At 47.8% G+C, this 18,273-nt stretch overlaps 1 protein-coding gene across 1 annotated transcript in view; it reads right to left on the bottom strand.

Annotated features, from left to right (window-relative positions):
- Positions 1–1,684: 1,684 nt before the first annotated feature.
- Positions 1,685–18,273, bottom strand: part of LOC112229396 (low density lipoprotein receptor adapter protein 1-A) — a 17,881-nt gene continuing 1,292 nt past the window's right edge. Inside the window, exons 2-9 of the mRNA XM_024395217.2 lie at positions 10,876–11,018; positions 10,369–10,481; positions 10,038–10,152; positions 8,893–8,965; positions 7,332–7,427; positions 6,749–6,885; positions 6,631–6,664; positions 1,685–2,094 (exon numbers count right to left, since the gene is read on the bottom strand). Of these exons, the coding sequence (XP_024250985.2) occupies positions 2,048–2,094; positions 6,631–6,664; positions 6,749–6,885; positions 7,332–7,427; positions 8,893–8,965; positions 10,038–10,152; positions 10,369–10,481; positions 10,876–11,018 (758 nt within the window). The 3' untranslated portion in view covers positions 1,685–2,047. The remainder of the gene's footprint in view (positions 2,095–6,630; positions 6,665–6,748; positions 6,886–7,331; positions 7,428–8,892; positions 8,966–10,037; positions 10,153–10,368; positions 10,482–10,875; positions 11,019–18,273) is intronic.

Genomic DNA, 18,273 nt, shown 5'->3' with positions numbered 1-18,273 from the left:
AGATATTACTGCATGGTCGGAACTAGAAGCACAAGCATTTCGCTACATTAACTTCTGCTAACCATGTATATGTGACCAAAAACATCTGCTAACCATGTGTGTGTGACCAATAACATCTGCTAACCGTGTGACCAATAATATCTGCTAACCGTGTGACCAATAACATCTGCTAACCATGTGTATGTGACCAATAACATCTGCTAACCATGTGTATGTGACCAATAACATCTGCTAACCATGTGTATGTGACCAATAACATCTGCTAACCATGTGTATGTGACCAATAACATCTGCTAACCGTGTGTATGTGACCAATAACATCTGCTAACCGTGTGTATGTGACCAATAACATCTGCTAACCATGTGTATGTGACCAATAACATCTGCTAACCGTGTGTATGTGACCAATAACATCTGCTAACCATGTGTATGTGACCAATAACATCTGCTAACCATGTGTATGTGACCAATAACATCTGCTAATCGTGTGTATGTGACCAATAACATCTGTTTTGAAGCATTTAGAGTTACAAAATTGTGGAAACTATCCCAAAATGTCCATGTTTTCCAGAAATACAGATTCCTGGAATAAGCCGGAGATCCAGAATACTCCAACCACAACATCTGGAACATTTTGGATAAGTAGCTGGAATTGTACAACACAGGCAGCAACGCCCTCTCCGTCAGTGGGTGTCAAGCAACAAGACAAATCCTTTCCTAAAAGTAGACCAAACATCCTTTTAATTTCATATGCAAGATTAAAAGTTTTATTCAAAAAGTTCTGCTGGTATACAGTACAGTACTACATGGTGCGCATTGGTCAATAAGGTCAAGATAGGTTACAGAACAGGTTGAAACTGGCCATGGAAGGAAGGATTTCAATATAGTACATCACTTTCCTGGGTCACATTAAGTAGGCACAAACAGGACAAAGAGTTTTGAATAAGTTGGAGAAAACAAATTCAGGAAGTACCTTTTTTTTTCCTTCTCCAAAGTGCTTTCTGCTGTTTCATGGCAACTGAACTAAACTCTAGTATGCAAAGACTACATCCCCTAAGCAAAGTAGGGAGTACCAACCTTGATCGTCTTGCTTGGTCTGTATAGAGGCTTTGTAGTATCAAGTGTGTTTATGTAGAAGACTAATCCAAAACGTAATGTAACAGATTTATATTGAGATTTAGAGCTAAACTGACTGAAATTACACATCCCATCCTTAGTTAGAACAAATAAATTATAACCAACACAAAATAAATACAAAGGTAAACAATGATTATTGTCCCAAAAGGAGTAATACTACATACTACTATGGTCCAAAGGAGTAATACTACTATGGTCCAAAGGAGTAATACATACTACTGTGGTCCAAAGGAGTAATACATACTACTGTGGTCCAAAGGAGTAATACATACTACTGTGGTCCAAAGGAGTAATACATACTACTGTGGTCCAAAGGAGTAATACATACTACTGTGGTCCAAAGGAGTAATACATACTACTGTGGTCCCAAAAGGAGTAATACATACTACTGTGGTCCAAAAGGAGTAATACATACTACTGTGGTCCCAAAAGGAGTAATACATACTACTATGGTCCAAAGGAGTAATACATACTACTATGGTCCAAAGGAGTAATACATACTACTATGGTCCAAAGAGTAATACATACTACTATGGGTAATACTACTATGGTCCAAAGAGTAATACTACTATCTATAAGGGGAGGGAGTCAACCTATGCAGTCCTTTCAGATCTATAAGGGGGAGGCAAGGGATCGGTTTGGAATGGGTCCAAAGCCAACTCTATGGGCCCCATCTCAAATTGAGCCCTAGACCTATGCAGACCTGAGAGGAAACAAACATGGTATGCTGTAGCTCCTGCGTAGGGCCTAGGGGTTGATTCGGGATTGGGCCAAAGAGCCCAAAGGCTGTGCCTCTCGGTCGCCAATCAGAAGACAAAGGAGAAGTCATCTCCATTGGTGGTGTCCGATGTGTTCTGGTTGCATGTGTTCCCATTGGCCCGGTCAGGTTCTGTAAGCCAATCCTGGGGGGTCACCCCAACATCCAGGACCTGGGGGTTAGTACGGGACACTGCCAGTCTGGGGGTGACGGAAAGGAGAAAATGTGATGGAATGGGTGAGAGGATTGAAGAGAAGCAGGTATGCATTGTAAATCATGTAATACACTGCAGGGATTGTTAGCCGAGTCGGGTGTTCAAACCCCTCTAACCCCGACCTGCTCCATGATCACAATCAGACGTTAACTGATGCAGTATGTACAGCAGTGGGTCCTACACATAAATATACCTGGAGAAAACTTGATTGAACTCTCAATTAAAATTGTATAGATGATATTAGTCGGTCTGGTAGGAGTTGACACAAACAGGAAGTTACTAAACATCAGAGTCACAACACATGAGACATGCATGCTGCCTTACCAAGCAAAAAGACAGTAACTGCTCACAGCGTGGCCATGAGAAAAATAGCTTTTATTTACCTTGGGTTTCACAGTAACTTTAGTACAGTTACTGCACAATAGAGACAGGATACTTGTCCACATGATTAAACATGCATTTAGAGTAGCAAAAATGACATGAACTAATTTTTGACCAAATGAGCAGTTCCTGCCTTTTTGCACTGTTTTATACACAAAGGGTGTTATTGTAGCACAAGGAGTGTTTATGGTTGGGTCAGTGGACTGTATAATGGTGTTTTAGGTTAGGTTGGGGGTGGGGTTAGGGGCGAGGTTAGGGGCGGGGGCAGGGTTAGAGTCCACTCTACATCAAACACACAGCAGTGTTACCTGGAGACAGTAAAGAGTAAACAGAAAGGAGGCGGGGCTACACACTGCTGTCATTTCCTTATTCTGTCACTTCATTTTCTGTTTCATCTTCATTTTCTGTCAGGGTTGGGCTGATTTTTAGGCTGCATTAAGACTCAAATACCCCCCACCTCCTCAATATGTTAACATTCTTTATTAAATATATTGTAACATTAAGAGAATTCTGAATAAAGAAACTAAAATGATAAGACCTGCCTGCTTCCCCCATACTGGCCCAAAGCCCAGTCCCCCAGCCCAAAGCCCAGTCCCCCCAGCCCAAAGCCCAGTCCCCCAGCCCAAAGCCCAGTCCCCCAGCCCAAAGCCCAGTCCCCAGCCCAAAGCCCAGTCCCCCAGCCCAAAGCCCAGTCCCCCAGCCCAAAGCCCAGTCCCCCAGCCCAAAGCCCAAAGCCCAGTCCCCCAGCCCAAAGCCCAGTCCCCAGCCCTAAAGCCCAGTCCCCCAGCCCAAAGCCCAGTCCCCAGTCCCCAGTCCCCCAGCCCAGTCCCCCAGCCCAGTCCCCCAGCCTAAAGCCCAGTCCCCCAGCCCAGTCCCCCAGCCCAGTCCCCCAGCCTAAAGCCCAGTCCCCCAGCCCAGTCCCCCCCCAGTCCCCCAGCCTAAAGCCCAGTCCCCAGCCCAGCCCAGTCCCCCCCCAGCCCAGTCCCCACCCTAAAGCCCAGTCCCCACCCTAAAGCCCAGTCCCCCAGCCCAGTCCCCCAGCCTAAAGCCCAGTCCCCCAGTCCCCCAGCCCAGTCCCCCAGCCTAAAGCCCAGTCCCCCAGCCCAAAGCCCAGTCCCCCAGCCCAAAGCCCAGTCCCCCAGCCCAAAGCCCAGTCCCCCCCAGCCTAAAGCCCAGCCCCCAGCCCAGTCCCCCAGCCCAGTCCCCCAGCCTAAAGCCCAGTCCCCCAGCCCAGTCCCCCAGCCCAGTCCCCCAGCCTAAAGCCCAGTCCCCCAGCCCAAAGCCCAGTCCCCCAGCCCAAAGCCCAGTCCCCCAGCCCAGTCCCCCAGCCTAAAGCCCAGTCCCCCAGCCTAAAGCCCAGTCCCCCCCTAAAGCCCAGTCCCCAGCCTAAAGCCCAGTCCCCCAGCCTAAAGCCCAGTCCCCCAGCCCAGTCCCCCAGCCCAGTCCCCCAGCCCAGTCCCCCAGCCCAGTCCCCCAGCCTAAAGCCCAGTCCCCCAGCCCAGTCCCCCAGCCCAGTCCCCCAGCCCAGTCCCCCAGCCCAGTCCCCCAGCCCAAAGCCCAGTCCCCCAGCCCAAAGCCCAGTCCCCCAGCCCAAAGCCCAGTCCCCCAGCCCAAAGCCCAGTCCCCCAGCCCAAAGCCCAGTCCCCCAGCCTAAAAGCCCAGCCCCCAGCCCAGTCCCCCAGCCTAAAGCCCAGTCCCCCAGCCCAGTCCCCCAGCCCAAAGCCCAGTCCCCCAGCCCAAAGCCCAGTCCCCCAGCCCAAAGCCCAGTCCCCCAGCCCAGTCCCCCAGCCTAAAGCCCAGTCCCCCAGCCCAAAGCCCAGTCCCCCAGCCCAAAGCCCAGTCCCCCAGCCCAAAGCCCAGTCCCCCAGCCCAAAGCCCAGTCCCCCAGCCCAGTCCCCCAGCCCAAAGCCCAGTCCCCCAGCCCAAAGCCCAGTCCCCCAGCCCAAAGCCCAGTCCCCCCCCCAAAGCCCAGTCCCCCGCCCAAAGCCCAGTCCCCCAGCCCAGTCCCCCAGCCCAAAGCCCAGTCCCCCAGCCCAAAGCCCAGTCCCCCAGCCCAAAGCCCAGTCCCCCCAGCCCAAAGCCCAGTCCCCCAGCCCAAAGCCCAGTCCCCCAGCCCAAAGCCCAGTCCCCCAGCCCAGTCCCCCAGCCCAGTCCCCCAGCCCAAAGCCCAGTCCCCCAGCCCAAAGCCCAGTCCCCCAGCCCAAAGCCCAGTCCCCCAGCCCAAAGCCCAGTCCCCCAGCCCAAAGCCCAGTCCCCCAGCCCAAAGCCCAGTCCCCCAGCCCAAAGCCCAGTCCCCCAGCCCAAAGCCCAGTCCCCCAGCCTAAAGCCCAGTCCCCCAGCCTAAAGCCCAGTCCCCCCCAGCCTAAAGCCCAGTCCCCCAGCCTAAAGCCCAGTCCCCCAGCCTAAAGCCCAGTCCCCCAGCCTAAAGCCCAGTCCCCCAGCCTAAAGCCCAGTCCCCCAGCCTAAAGCCCAGTCCCCCAGCCCAGTCCCCCAGCCCAAAGCCCAGTCCCCCCCCTAAAGCCCAGTCCCCCCAGCCCCCAGTCCCCCCTAAAGCCCAGTCCCCCAGCCCCCAGTCCCCCAGCCAAAGCCCAGTCCCCCAGCCTAAAGCCCAGTCCCCCAGCCTAAAGCCCAGTCCCCCAGCCCAGTCCCCCAGCCCAAAGCCCAGTCCCCCAGCCCAAAGCCCAGTCCCCCAGCCCAAAGCCCAGTCCCCCAGCCCAAAGCCCAGTCCCCCAGCCCAAAGCCCAGTCCCCCAGCCCAAAGCCCAGTCCCCCCAGCCTAAAGCCCAGTCCCCCCAGCCCAAAGCCCAGTCCCCCAGCCCAAAGCCCAGTCCCCCCAGCCCAAAGCCCAGTCCCCCCAGCCCAAAGCCCAGTCCCCCCCCAGCCCAAAGCCCAGTCCCCCAGCCCCCAGTCCCCCAGCCCAAAGCCCAGTCCCCCCCCAGCCCAGTCCCCCCAGCCTAAAGCCCAGTCCCCCCAGCCTAAAGCCCAGTCCCCCAGCCTAAAGCCCAGTCCCCCAGCCTAAAGCCCAGTCCCCCAGCCTAAAGCCCAGTCCCCCAGCCTAAAGCCCAGTCCCCCAAAGCCCAGTCCCCCAGCCTAAAGCCCAGTCCCCCCAGCCTAAAGCCCAGTCCCCCAGCCTAAAGCCCAGTCCCCCAGCCCAAAGCCCAGTCCCCCAGCCCCCAGTCCCCCCCAAAGCCCAGTCCCCCAGCCCAAAGCCCAGTCCCCCAGCCCAAAGCCCAGTCCCCCCAGCCCAAAGCCCAGTCCCCCAGCCCAAAGCCCAGTCCCCCCAGCCCAAAGCCCAGTCCCCCAGCCCAAAGCCCAGTCCCCCCCAGCCCTAAAGCCCAGTCCCCCAGCCTAAAGCCCAGTCCCCCCAGCCTAAAGCCCAGTCCCCCCAGCCTAAAGCCCAGTCCCCCAGCCTAAAGCCCAGTCCCCCCAGCCTAAAGCCCAGTCCCCCAGCCTAAAGCCCAGTCCCCCCAGCCTAAAGCCCAGTCCCCCCCCAGCCTAAAGCCCAGTCCCCCCAGCCTAAAGCCCAGTCCCCCCAGCCTAAAGCCCAGTCCCCCCAGCCTAAAGCCCAGTCCCCCAGCCTAAAGCCTAATTTGTTTTCTCTGGAAACTATGTTCATTATACATTTAATCTGTTTGGCTTCTTTATTGAACAAAAATGTAACTGATTAATTGAACGTAATATTTTAGAATATTTGCGTACAGGATTTGTTTGTCCTAAAAATCTATTGTTTCAACATTTTATATACTGACATGTTTGATATACATATTGTACATTTGTACAGACTACACCTAATATTGAAGAGAAGAGGTATTTGGATTTCATTAAAATTTCCTTTAATTCAAATTCTAAACGCAATTCTATATCCTGTTTACTGCTTCAATTAAAATTCAATAATTGAGATGTATGAGGCAGTCTGAATTGAGGCCAACCCTGTTCTCGGTTTCATCTCTACCTCTGACCATTTCTCTAGTCTGATCCATTATAGACGGAGCTGTGGAGTCACATTCTCCAAAAGCGGCAATCACTCTCAGGCAAATCTGATCTGAGCAAATCAATGAGCCGATTGATTTCTGTGGTCAATCAGCAGCAAGAAGTGACTCGCTTTATTGACAACAGATACATTTTTAGGATGAGTGTCTTACCTAGAAAAGCCTCATCCAAGTCTTCCTCAATTTCCTGCAAGAGAGAAAGATTGAGTTTCTGTATCCAAAATATTTTTCTCCCATTTAAAGAGAGAAACTGTTGATTTGAAAAACGTACCCAGACAGTGTTATTGTTATCAATGTCCTCGGGAGCGGTGTGGTCGTCCATCTGGAACTCCTCGTTGCCATTGGTTTCCAGAACCACGGCAACATGAGTCCGTTCCTCCAGGTCCAGTAGGTTACCCGTGGCAACATCTATGGAGACAAAAATCAGCCAATCAAATCAGTAGAGTTGAGTGTTTACAGTTGGACTCCAACTGCATACAGAAAAAAAAATCCTAAGGATCCAACCAAGGCCTCAGTAGGAGGAAATACAAGACGAACATTTACTTGATGTTATTTAGCAATAAAATGTCTTTCTGATTTACACTGTAGTCATTTAGCAGATGCTCTTATCCAGAGAGACGTACAATTAGTGCATTCCATCGTAACATAAATCTGTTGAACGTTATATAAAAAAAAAAACTCTGAACGTCTGCATTGGATAAAGATGGAGAGTGTGTGTGTTTGAGGGCTGCGTTTACACAGCCAGTAAAATTCTGATATTTTTCCAGAGCTGATCAGATTGGTGAAATCAGAATTGTGCTGCATGTAAAAATGCAGCCTCAGTCTCGCTCTGTGTGTGATGTGTATCACCTTACCTTCTCCTTTCAGACTAGCCAGGCTGTTGGATCCTTCTAATTGGGAGCTGCCGGATGCTTCTCCAGCCGAGCCGGACTTCACCCTCTTCGCTTTCTCTACAAGACACAAAATACTACCATCAACACACACACGGCTACTGAACAGCTTCTACCCCCCCCAAGCCAAAAGACAGCAGAAACAATTCAGCAAAGCAGCAACCGAACAGCAGCTACCGAACAGCAGAAACAATTCAGCAAAGCAGCAACCGAACAGCAGCTACCCAGACTTTTTGCTTTGACAGCCTTTGTATTTTGTTGTTGCACCGCCTCACCTCACTGGACTCAACCCACACGCTGCAGCTGCTACTCTGTTAATTATCTATCCTGATCCCCTAGTCACTTACACACACCCCCCCTCCCCTACCTACATATTACTTCAACAACCTGGTACCCCTGCACCAGTACTCCTTGTACATAGCCTCATTGCTGTCATGTTGTGATACCATTTTTCTTCCTCCTCCTTTTAGCAAATGTCTTCCTTTTTAACTCTGCACTGTTGTTTAAGGGCTGTTAACTAAACTTGTTGTGGGTGAAGTCTACACCGGTTTTATCCACCGCATGTGACAAATAACATTCGATTTCATATAGAAAATGCTAAATTGTGACCTCGTGTGTAAATAAATGTACGTGTCCCCATCTCCCAGGTTACGTGTAATAGGGTGTCTGTATAGCAACAATCTAATGCTATTGGCTGCATACACATATTTAAAACAGATGCCAGTGTAGCGAAATGCTTGTGTTTCTAGCTCCGACAGTGCAATAACATCTAAGTATTACGTCATGTCTAACAATACACAACAATATAAAAAAAGATTAAAAGGCAAGCAATGTCAGAGTCATATATAAATGGCCAGTATATGATAGAATATGTAACATTACAGTAATAGTGGGACTTAACTAGTATACACACACATATGAAGTGGGTAAAACAGGATGTAAACATTATTAAAGTGACCATGTCCATAGGAGAGCAGCTTCTAAGTAACCGGATGCTAGCCGGCTAGTGGCGACGACTAAAGTTCAGGGCAGGGGGAACTGGGCAGGAGGCCGGCTAGTGGCGACGACTAAAGTTCAGGGCAGGGGGAACTGGGCAGGAGGCCGGCTAGTGGCGACGACTAAAGTTCAGCAGGGGAACTGGGCAGGAGGCCGGCTAGTGGCGACGACTAAAGTTCAGGACCTGGGAACTGGGCAGGAGGCTAGTGGCGGACTAAAGTTCAGGACCTGGGAACTGGGCAGGAGGCCGGCTAGTGGCGACGACTAAAGTTCAGGACCTGGGAACTGGGCAGGAGGCCGGCTAGTGGCGACGACTAAAGTTCAGGACCTGGGAACTGGGCAGGAGGCCGGCTAGTGGCGACGACTAAAGTTCAGGACCTGGGAACTGGGCAGGAGGCCGGCTAGTGGCGACTATTTATTAACAGTCGGATGGTCTTGAGACGGAAGCCGTTTTTCCAGCCTCAGCTTTGATACACCTGTACAGACCGTCCCCTTCTGGAGGGTAAGCAGGGTTTGAACAGCAACCTACCTTCTTTGGCAACCTGCCAGAACTCAAAGGCCACTTTAAAGGCCTGTGCTACAGTCAGAGTCACTGCCTGGGCCTAGGAGAGAAAGAGACCATTCACAAAGCTGTTATAATGCTATAAGCCCCAATGTAACATTAACAATCAAAAGGACACTGAAATTAAGAGTACAGATTATTTTAAAATGGGACAACATACAAACATTATTGAACAAGACCATTTGAAAAATATACTTTTATTAAGTAAAAATGTATGCATGTATGCATGTATGTGTGTTTTTCAAAATCCCATAAACACATGCAGTCGAAAAAGGGGGACGCGAGGAGTGCAACCTTCTAATGTTTCCCCCGGGGGAACGAGAGAAGGCCAGTCAGATGTAGGGGTTATATTGGAAGCAAACATGTTTTAAGGCAGGCTTTTGTTCCAGCTTTAATATACCCGAATCAGGTGCTCAAAGTGCTGCTGAGCAGCTGATTAGTAGAGTCAGCTGGGTTAGAGCAGGACTGGAACAAAACCCTGCACAATCAGTAGTTATAGTAGGAAGGTTGTTCGATCCTGTTCTAAGGAGTGGATTCATTTCCGTGTCTATCCCCTAGATCAGCATTTCCTCAACCCTGGTCCTCCGGTACCCCCAACAGTGTAACCGTGGTCCTCCGGTACCCCCAACAGTGTAACCGTGGTCCTCCATTACTCTTACGATCTCTTAAAACTAGAGACATCTCTGGCATTGTGTTGTGTGACAAAACTGCACATTTTAGGCCTTTTATTGTCCCCAGCACAAGGTGCACCTGTGTAATGATCAAGCTGTTTAATCAGCTTCTTGATATGCCACACCTGTCAGATGGATGGATTATCTTGGCAAAAGGAGAAATGCTCACTACAATGTATATAAAACTAATTTGAGCACAACATTAGGGATAAATGAGCTTTTTGTGCAGTATGGAACATTTCTGGGATCTTTCCTTTCAGCTCATGAAACCAACACTTTACATGTTGTGTTTATATTTTTGTTCAGTGTAGATAAAAATAATAATAATAATAATAATAATAATAATTCAGGTAGTTTACAGAAGGTCCAAGCAGAGGCATAAGAATATTTCTTAGACTCATCCAGTCCTTTCAGATTATAGGGGTGTCAGTTCATACTCACCACTTTCCTCTTGGGGCAGAGGTAGGCGTGGCACTCCAGTGTTCCGTTGAGGGTGTTCTGGGAAATGTAGGCAAACACCTTGTCGTGCAGCTTGTCCGCCGTGCAGTAGGATATCCTGCAGGACACAAGGGCAAAGGCTAAAATGTCAGAGGGCAAAATAAATTCAGTGGTTTACAGTTATGGTTCAGAGTGGCAAGTGTCCTCAGAGAGAGAGAGAGGAGAGAGAGAGAGAAGAGAGATCACCCAGCTCTGTGGAGGTCTGGTCTCCTGTAGGGAGATGTATTTTCAAAGACATTTGCCCTCTCCCCACCACACACACACACACACACACCTGTATATGGAGATGTTGTCTAGCAGCTGGTTGGTCAGACTATCATAGAGCATTATACCCAGAGGAGAAACCTTCAGAGAAACCTTCGGAGGCTTCTTACCTCCCGCTTTGGCCTGGAGGGGAGAGTTGAAGACAGAGAATATAGATTCATTACAAATCATTTATTTCGAATGTCCTTGGCCTGGATCAATATGAGATAACAATAATTAGACAAAGATCTTAAAATAATAAATCCCAATAATAGATATATCTATTATCAGTAAGCATTGATGCGAAGAAAAAAGATTAGCAACAATATAAAACAATACAGCTAATTGATTGTTTCTAAAAAAGGAGCAGGCCACGTTATTTAGTTATCGTGAAGCACTTAAGAAAAAAAATATGCTGTTCTTGAGAGCAAAAGCAATCAAGATCAACTCCAAAAATATAATCTAAAAATCAAGAGTTTAGGAACTTTCTGTGCTTTGAAATTACAATCCCTCCTACTTGTATGACATCACAGCTCACCGTGGCAATGATCCTCTTGACAGCAGCTGCTGATAGGTCCTCTCCTTTGGCCTGGTCCACCAGGGTCATGCCTAGGTGGCGGAGGTTAAAGGTCATGCCCTCCACAACAGTCTCCCTCGTGTCGGTCCAGTTCTCAGGAAGTTCTAGGGAGACAGGTTATAAGATTGTAAGGAATAGGGGGTCAACCACAGCAAGGTTGTTATAGTAAAACGAAAACTGAAACTAAATAAAGAATTTAAATTAATTTAGTAAAACAGAAATAAAAATCCTAACAATTATGTTTATTATCTTCTAAACTTTGGCCAAAAATCAAAATGGAGTTTAATTAATGCTGAAAGTAGATGCAGAGGTTTCAAATAGCTAGTGATAATGATGCACAAGCTAGGTCACTAACTAACAGGGAAGAAAGCCGAGGTGCGAGCACGGAGCGTGACTGGGCCAAGCTAATCAAATCAAATCAAATCTTATTTGTCACATACACATGGTTAGCAGATGTTAATGCGAGTGTAGCGAAATGCTTGTGCTTCTAGTTCCGACAATGCAGTAATAACGAGCAAGTAATCTAACTAACAATTCCAAAAAAAACTACTGTCATACACAGTGTAAGGGGATAAAGAATATGTACATAAGGATATATGAATGAGTGATGGTACAGAGCAGCATAGGCAAGATACAGTAGATGATATCGAGTACAGTATATACATATGAGATAAGTATGTAAACCAAGTGGCATAGTTAAAGTGGCTAGTGATACATGTATTACATAAGGATGCAGTCGATGATATAGAGTACAGTATCAACGTATGCATATGAGATGAACAATGTAGGGTAAGTAACATTATATAAGGTAGCATTGTTTAAAGTGGCTAGTGATATATTTACATCATTTCCCATCAATTCCCATGATTAAAGTGGCTGGAGTAGAGTCAGTGTCATTGACAGTGTGTTGGCAGTAGCCACTCAATGTTAGTGGTGGCTGTTTAACAGTCTGATGGCCTTGAGATAGAAGCTGTTTTTCAGTCTCTCGGTCCCAGCTTTGATGCACCTGTACTGACCTCGCCTTCTGGATGGCAGCGGGGTGAACAGGCAGTGGCTCGGGTGGTTGATGTCCTTGATGATCTTTATGGCCTTCCTGTAGCATCGGGTGGTGTAGGTGTCCTGGAGGGCAGGTAGTTTGCCCCCGGTGATGCGTTGTGCAGACCTCACTACCCTCTGGAGAGCCTTACGGTTGAGGGCGGTGCAGTTGCCATACCAGGCGGTGATACAGCCCGCCAGGATGCTCTCGATTGTGCATCTGTAGAAGTTTGTGAGTGCTTTTGGTGACAAGCCGAATTTCTTCAGCCTCCTGAGGTTGAAGAGGCGCTGCTGCGCCTTCCTCACGATGCTGTCTGTGTGAGTGGACCAATTCAGTTTGTCTGTGATGTGTATGCCGAGGAACTTAAAACTTGCTACCCTCTCCACTACTGTTCCATCGATGTGGATGGGGGGGGTGTTCCCTCTGCTGTTTCCTGAAGTCCACAATCATCTCCTTAGTTTTGTTGACGTTGAGTGTGAGGTTATTTTCCTGACACCACACTCAGAGGGCCCTCACCTCCTCCCTGTAGGCCGTCTCGTTGTTGTTGGTAATCAAGCCTACCACTGTTGTGTCGTCCGCAAACTTGATGATTGAGCAGCTTGTGAAGTTGCTGGAGCCGTTCGCAATCCACACCGACTTCAAACTGACAGCCGGTCACTGTCTGATGTGGTACCGTGCCGTCTCAACCTCGAGTCACACTTGCAGTCAACTACTGTTGCAAAACAGTTGGCACTGGTCCTCCTGAAGTCACTGCGTGAGCGCTTTGCATGCATACTGAATCCTCTGGCAGCAAACTTCAATCCTCACTCTACAGCAGCTTGCTCAACATAGATGGAGCTGATGAGGGAAGCAGAGTCTATTGTACTTCAGCAAAGTACAGCCATGGAGCAGCAGGACCCACAGCAAGATGTCAGCACGTTGAATCCAGCAAGCATCTCGTCCACAGTTCTTCAGAAATATAGTTTCCTCGCAACGAGGATAGTCCAGCCGGAGGGTCAACCAGTCAGGGCATTGTGTCCTGTATGAGCTGTGGAAATACCTGGAAGAGGTAAAGCTGGGCATGTTTACAGAGTCACCGCTCCAGTTCTGGCAGGCAAGGATGGCTGTTCATCCAAAGCTGTGACCTCTGGCACTGGATCTGGTTTCTGCCCCTGCATCCCAAGCGTTCGCGGAGAGGATATTCTGTCTGTGGACAACTGTCATCAGGCTTGAGAAACCGAACAACCACCTCTCTGGAACGCAGAGTCTTGTTTGGTTTAACAGAAACACGAACATAAGTTAGCATGGGCAGTGACCTTGAGGACTTTTGCCATTTTTTCAAATGTATTTAGTCAACTGGGCAGGACTTCCAACTTCATTGGTTGATCCCTTCTGATGACCCGGGGTTGGCATGACCTAATGACCCGGGGTTGGCATGACCTAATGACCCGGGGTTGGAGTCATGACAGCAGGGTCATCAGGAAGGAATAAGTCAATGAATTTCTCTTGTAGAACAAAATGGACTATTTCAAGATAGAGAGGTCCTCAACGGTGCTTCCCACACTCTCACAGAAACCCTCATCACAGAGATGTTGTCTATCCAAGTCTATAGTCACCATCTCCTTATGCATTACTGCCCCCAGTGGCAAGATGTGACATTCAAAAACGAACTATAAGCCTACACCACATAAATGTCTCAGACTCCCACAGCTACTTTCTCTCCCAAACACAAAAAAAAAAAAAAAAAATATATATATATATATATAAAAACTAAAAACAAAATAACCAGTAAATTAAGTCAGAAAACAGACAAACTGAATTTCAAATAAAAATCTAAAAACTAATATATATAAAAAAAAAAAACTATAATAAAAAGTTTGAACCATAGAGACATATACTGGGATCAAAATCAGTAGAAGGTCATGACCTCCAGGTTGTTCTCACGTGTTTCCAAGCAGCGAGGTGGGTCAAAGTCCAGATGCTATATTCAACTGTTTGAGAACAGGGTCAATATTATGAGCTAGATGTAGGTTGCTACATCGCTCTCCCTCACCCAGACAGACCTTCTCCCTCACCCAGACAGACCTTCTCCCTCACCCAGACAGACCTTCTCCCTCACCCAGACAGACCTTCTCCCTCACCCAGACAGACCTTCTCCCTCACCCAGACAGACCTTCTCCCTCACCCAGACACGCCACATTGACATTCTCTCACAGACACGGGCCAAGAGCTACCACATACACACCATCCCCAGAACAGTTGCATTTAAAACTAGAAAACAGTCCCAGTGTTTTTTCTGGTTTGTTAACCATGATTCTGACTAATGACCATAACATATACATCACTGTATACCATGAGGAGGAGAGAGAGAGTGTGTGTGGTAACAAGCAGCTCAGCTTTGTGAGGAGGCTCCAGTAAGACCAGTCAAAAGGCACTGACTGCCTGAGGACCAGATGGATGGGTTAGGGTTCAGGGGTCAGTGAGGGAATCAGCTGAATGTAGGGGTGTGGGGTGACAGATGCACGCCTGAAGATCGCCATTAATGACTTTCCCTTATCAATCTCTCTCAAAAAAAAATCTATGACTTTGGCCGAGATGGTTATGAAGGCAAGAGGTCAACTGAAGTGATTTCTGATGGACTTGTTCTTGAGTGCTTCTTTGTAGTTTACATCATTGCCAAGTCTTCAAGTATGAGGGATAAGATGAATGGAAGAGAGAGAAATTAGGGGAACAGTGGAGGGAGAAATGAAGAAGGCTAGGATATGAGTTTCTGCCATATAGATCCAGTGCGTCACTTTAGGTCTACGGTCTACATAAAGTCTGATCTAGGGACATTGGACTACGAGGAGCCGACTTCTGACAGGGCTAACATCCAATGAAAACACTGCTTCTTAAGAAGACCTGTAGGGCTCTGTCCAATGAAAACACTGCTTCTTAAGAAGAGCAGAGAGGGTTCACGTTCATGTCAGGTTTCTGGATGTAAGTTGAACCTATAGACTACAGTGACACACGATAACGCAGGAGGTCTACCACCTTGTCCCAATGTAGATCAAAGGTCACAGAAACATTGCCACTGCAACAGGAAACACACACATCAGAGCCCTCTAGCAACACAACAGCCAATTAGAATCCAGGGTTTTCAAGGTGGATGTAAATGACTGAACAAACAATAATAGTGAATTCTCAGAAGTCTGTCAACGACACCTATAGGAAAGAGGAAAAACATCCAATTCTCAGAAGTCAACACGTACTATAGAGGGGGTAGAACTAAATGGAGTCAACACGTACTATAGAGGGGGGGTAGAACTAAATGAAGTCAACACGTACTATAGATGAAGGGGGGTAGAACTAAATGAAGTCAACACGTACTATGGAGAGGGGGTAGAACTAAATGAAGTCAACACGTACTATAGAGGGGTAGAACTAAATGAAGTCAACATGTACTATAGGGGGTAGAACTAAATGAAGTCAACACGTACTATAGAGGGGGGGGTAGAACTAAATGAAGTCAACACGTACTATAGAGGGGGGTAGAACTAAATGAAGTCAACACGTACTATAGAGGGGGGTAGAACTAAATGGAGTCAACACGTACTATAGAGGGGGGTAGAACTAAATGGAGTCAACACGTACTATAGAGGGGGGTAGAACTAAATGAAGTCAACACGTACTATAGAGGGGGTAGAACTAAATGGAGTCAACACGTACTATAGGGGGGTAGAACTAAATGGAGTCAACACGTACTATAGGGGGGGTAGAACTAAATGAAGTCAACACGTACTATAGAGGGGGTAGAACTAAATGGAGTCAACACGTACTATAGAGGGGGTAGAACTAAATGGAGTCAACACGTACTATAGAGGGGGTAGAACTAAATGGAGTCAACACGTACTATAGAGGGGGTAGAACTAAATGAAGTCAACACGTACTATAGAGGGGGGTAGAACTAAATGGATTTCACAGAACTAGGTATGAATGAACAAACATTACTAATTAGTGACTAATGAGTATTCTAGTTCCTAAATGGTATGTACTCTGAAATTAAGCAGAGCCTTATAATACTGTATAATAAATAAGAGGACAAACAATACTGTTGGTGATCTGTAGTAATATGGAAGTGATGTGGCCTCAAATGGACCTATATTACCCAATGATCCATGTGTCAGAGGATGTGGGGGGTGAAAAAAGCCATCTGTTTGACATGGGACAAGAGGAAAGGGAGGGTGAGTGGGACAAGAGGAAAGGGAGGGTGAGTGGGACAAGAGGAAAGGGAGGGTGAGTGGTGAGTGGGACAAGAGGAAAGGGAGGGTGAGGGGGTGAGTGGGACAAGAGGAAAGGGAGGGGTGAGGGTGAGGGGTGAGTGGGACAAGAGGAAAGGGAGGGTGAGGGGGTGAGTGGGACAAGAGGAAAGGGAGGGTGAGGGGTGAGTGGGACAAGAGGAAAGGGAGGGTGAGGGGTGAGTGGGACAAGAGGAAAGGGAGGGTGAGGGGTGCTGGGACAAGAGGAAAGGGAGGGGTGGTGGGACACATCGCCCTTGGCGTTGCAGAGAAAAAGGAGTTTTCTGGGAGACGGTAAATGGATTATGCATCTGGGCCTGAGGGCAACTTCTATCCAAAAGGAAGACATTGTCCCCAGTCTACATGCCTGACCATGGCCAGTCCTGCAGGCTGAACGATATGGGTCAGTAGTAATGACTGATGACTTTTTCACCCCCTCAACCTGGAAAACAGATTCAGAAAACCCTAAACAGTTCAGAAAGCCTACTGTAGATTAGAGGCCAGAAAGCGGGTCACTCACTGCCAAATCAACATTACCTACCTCTACCCTGTAGCTCTACATCACAGTTAAATCAACATTACATTGAACATGATTATGAGTTATTTAACGAGGCAAGTCAGTTAAGAACAAATTTTTTTTTTAAACAATGACGGCCTACCTCGGTCAAACCCTCCCTTAACCCGGATGACGCCAGGCCAAATTGTGAGCCTCCCGATCACAGTCGGTTGTGATACACCCCTGGATCGAACCAGGGTCTGTAGTGACGCCTCGAGCACTGAGATGCAGTGCCTTTAGACCGCTGCTTCACTCGGGAGGCCCCTTAAACAAAAAGGCTTTAATAAAACACAATAAGTGTGCGGAATGTTGACAACAGAGGAAGCACCAGCAGTTCCCAAACCTGAACCCAGCCACGCTGCGGACCAGAGGAGAAGAGGTAAGAGCGATAACTGGGCCCAAAAAATCAGTCATCTCCAGCAGGTGATGTTTTTGGATAAAAAAAAAAAAAAAAATTTAGAAGCTCACCAAGCGAGGGGTTTTTGTAAAATGTGTGTTGAATGTGGCTAAACAAGACTGGTAATGGTTTATTTGCTACGTCTTATTTGATAGAATCTAAGTTTGGTTGTCGAGTGTACGGATATAAAAACTGAGGAAAAAAAAAAAAAAAATAACACTTTATATCAGAGTTGCGCCTGTTGTTCACACGCGTATCTGCCCTCTCATTGGCTAGAACGGTCCCACCTGATCTTACCTCCCCCCGACTGCCTTCCATTTATATATCGGTTGTCAGAGCGGCCATTTGAGTATCTGATTAATAACATGGATAATGTTACTGGCTGGTCCCTGTAGCTGATATCTTGTCTATAGTGATTAGTAGGTCTAATTTCCCCGGACGCCACCAAATCACCCACCTGGTTCAAGTGAAATTTAGCACACAATCTGCATCCTACCCTATTCTCTACATAGTGCACTACTTTTGACCTGAGCCTTATGGGACCCTGGTCAATAGTAGTGCAGTATGTCACGAATAGGGTGGCCACCTGACCTTCCATATGCCCCCACAGGAAAATGTTATTGGAGTAAAAGTCTATCAAAAAAAATATTTTAAAAAGCATTTGGTTTTAAATATACTTAAGTATCAAAAGTATTACGCACACTGCAACTGACATTAATTTACAAACAAAGCAGGTGTTTAGTGAGTCCTCCAGACCCGAGGCAGTAGAGATGGCCAGGGACGTTCTCTGTTTAGTGAGTCCACCAGATCAGAGGCAGTAGAGATGACCAGGGATGTTCTCTGTTTAGTGAGTCCTCCAGATCAGAGGCAGTAGGGATGACCAGGGATATTCTCTGTTTAGTGAGTCCTCCAGATCAGAGGCAGTAGGGATGACCAGGGATATTCTCTGTTTAGTGAGTCCACCAGATCAGAGGCAGTAGAGATGACCAGGGATGTTCTCTGTTTAGTGAGTCCTCCAGACCAGAGACAGTAGGGATGACCAGGGATATTCTCTGTTTAGTTAGTCCTCCAGATCAGAGGCAGTAGGGATGACCAGGGATATTCTCTGTTTAGT

This window comes from Oncorhynchus tshawytscha, linkage group LG31, assembly GCF_018296145.1.
Source record: "Oncorhynchus tshawytscha isolate Ot180627B linkage group LG31, Otsh_v2.0, whole genome shotgun sequence".
NCBI classification, from domain to species: domain Eukaryota; kingdom Metazoa; phylum Chordata; class Actinopteri; order Salmoniformes; family Salmonidae; genus Oncorhynchus; species Oncorhynchus tshawytscha.
The sequence above is the reverse complement of the archived record's forward strand: the minus strand, read 5'-3'. Positions and strand labels throughout refer to the sequence as shown.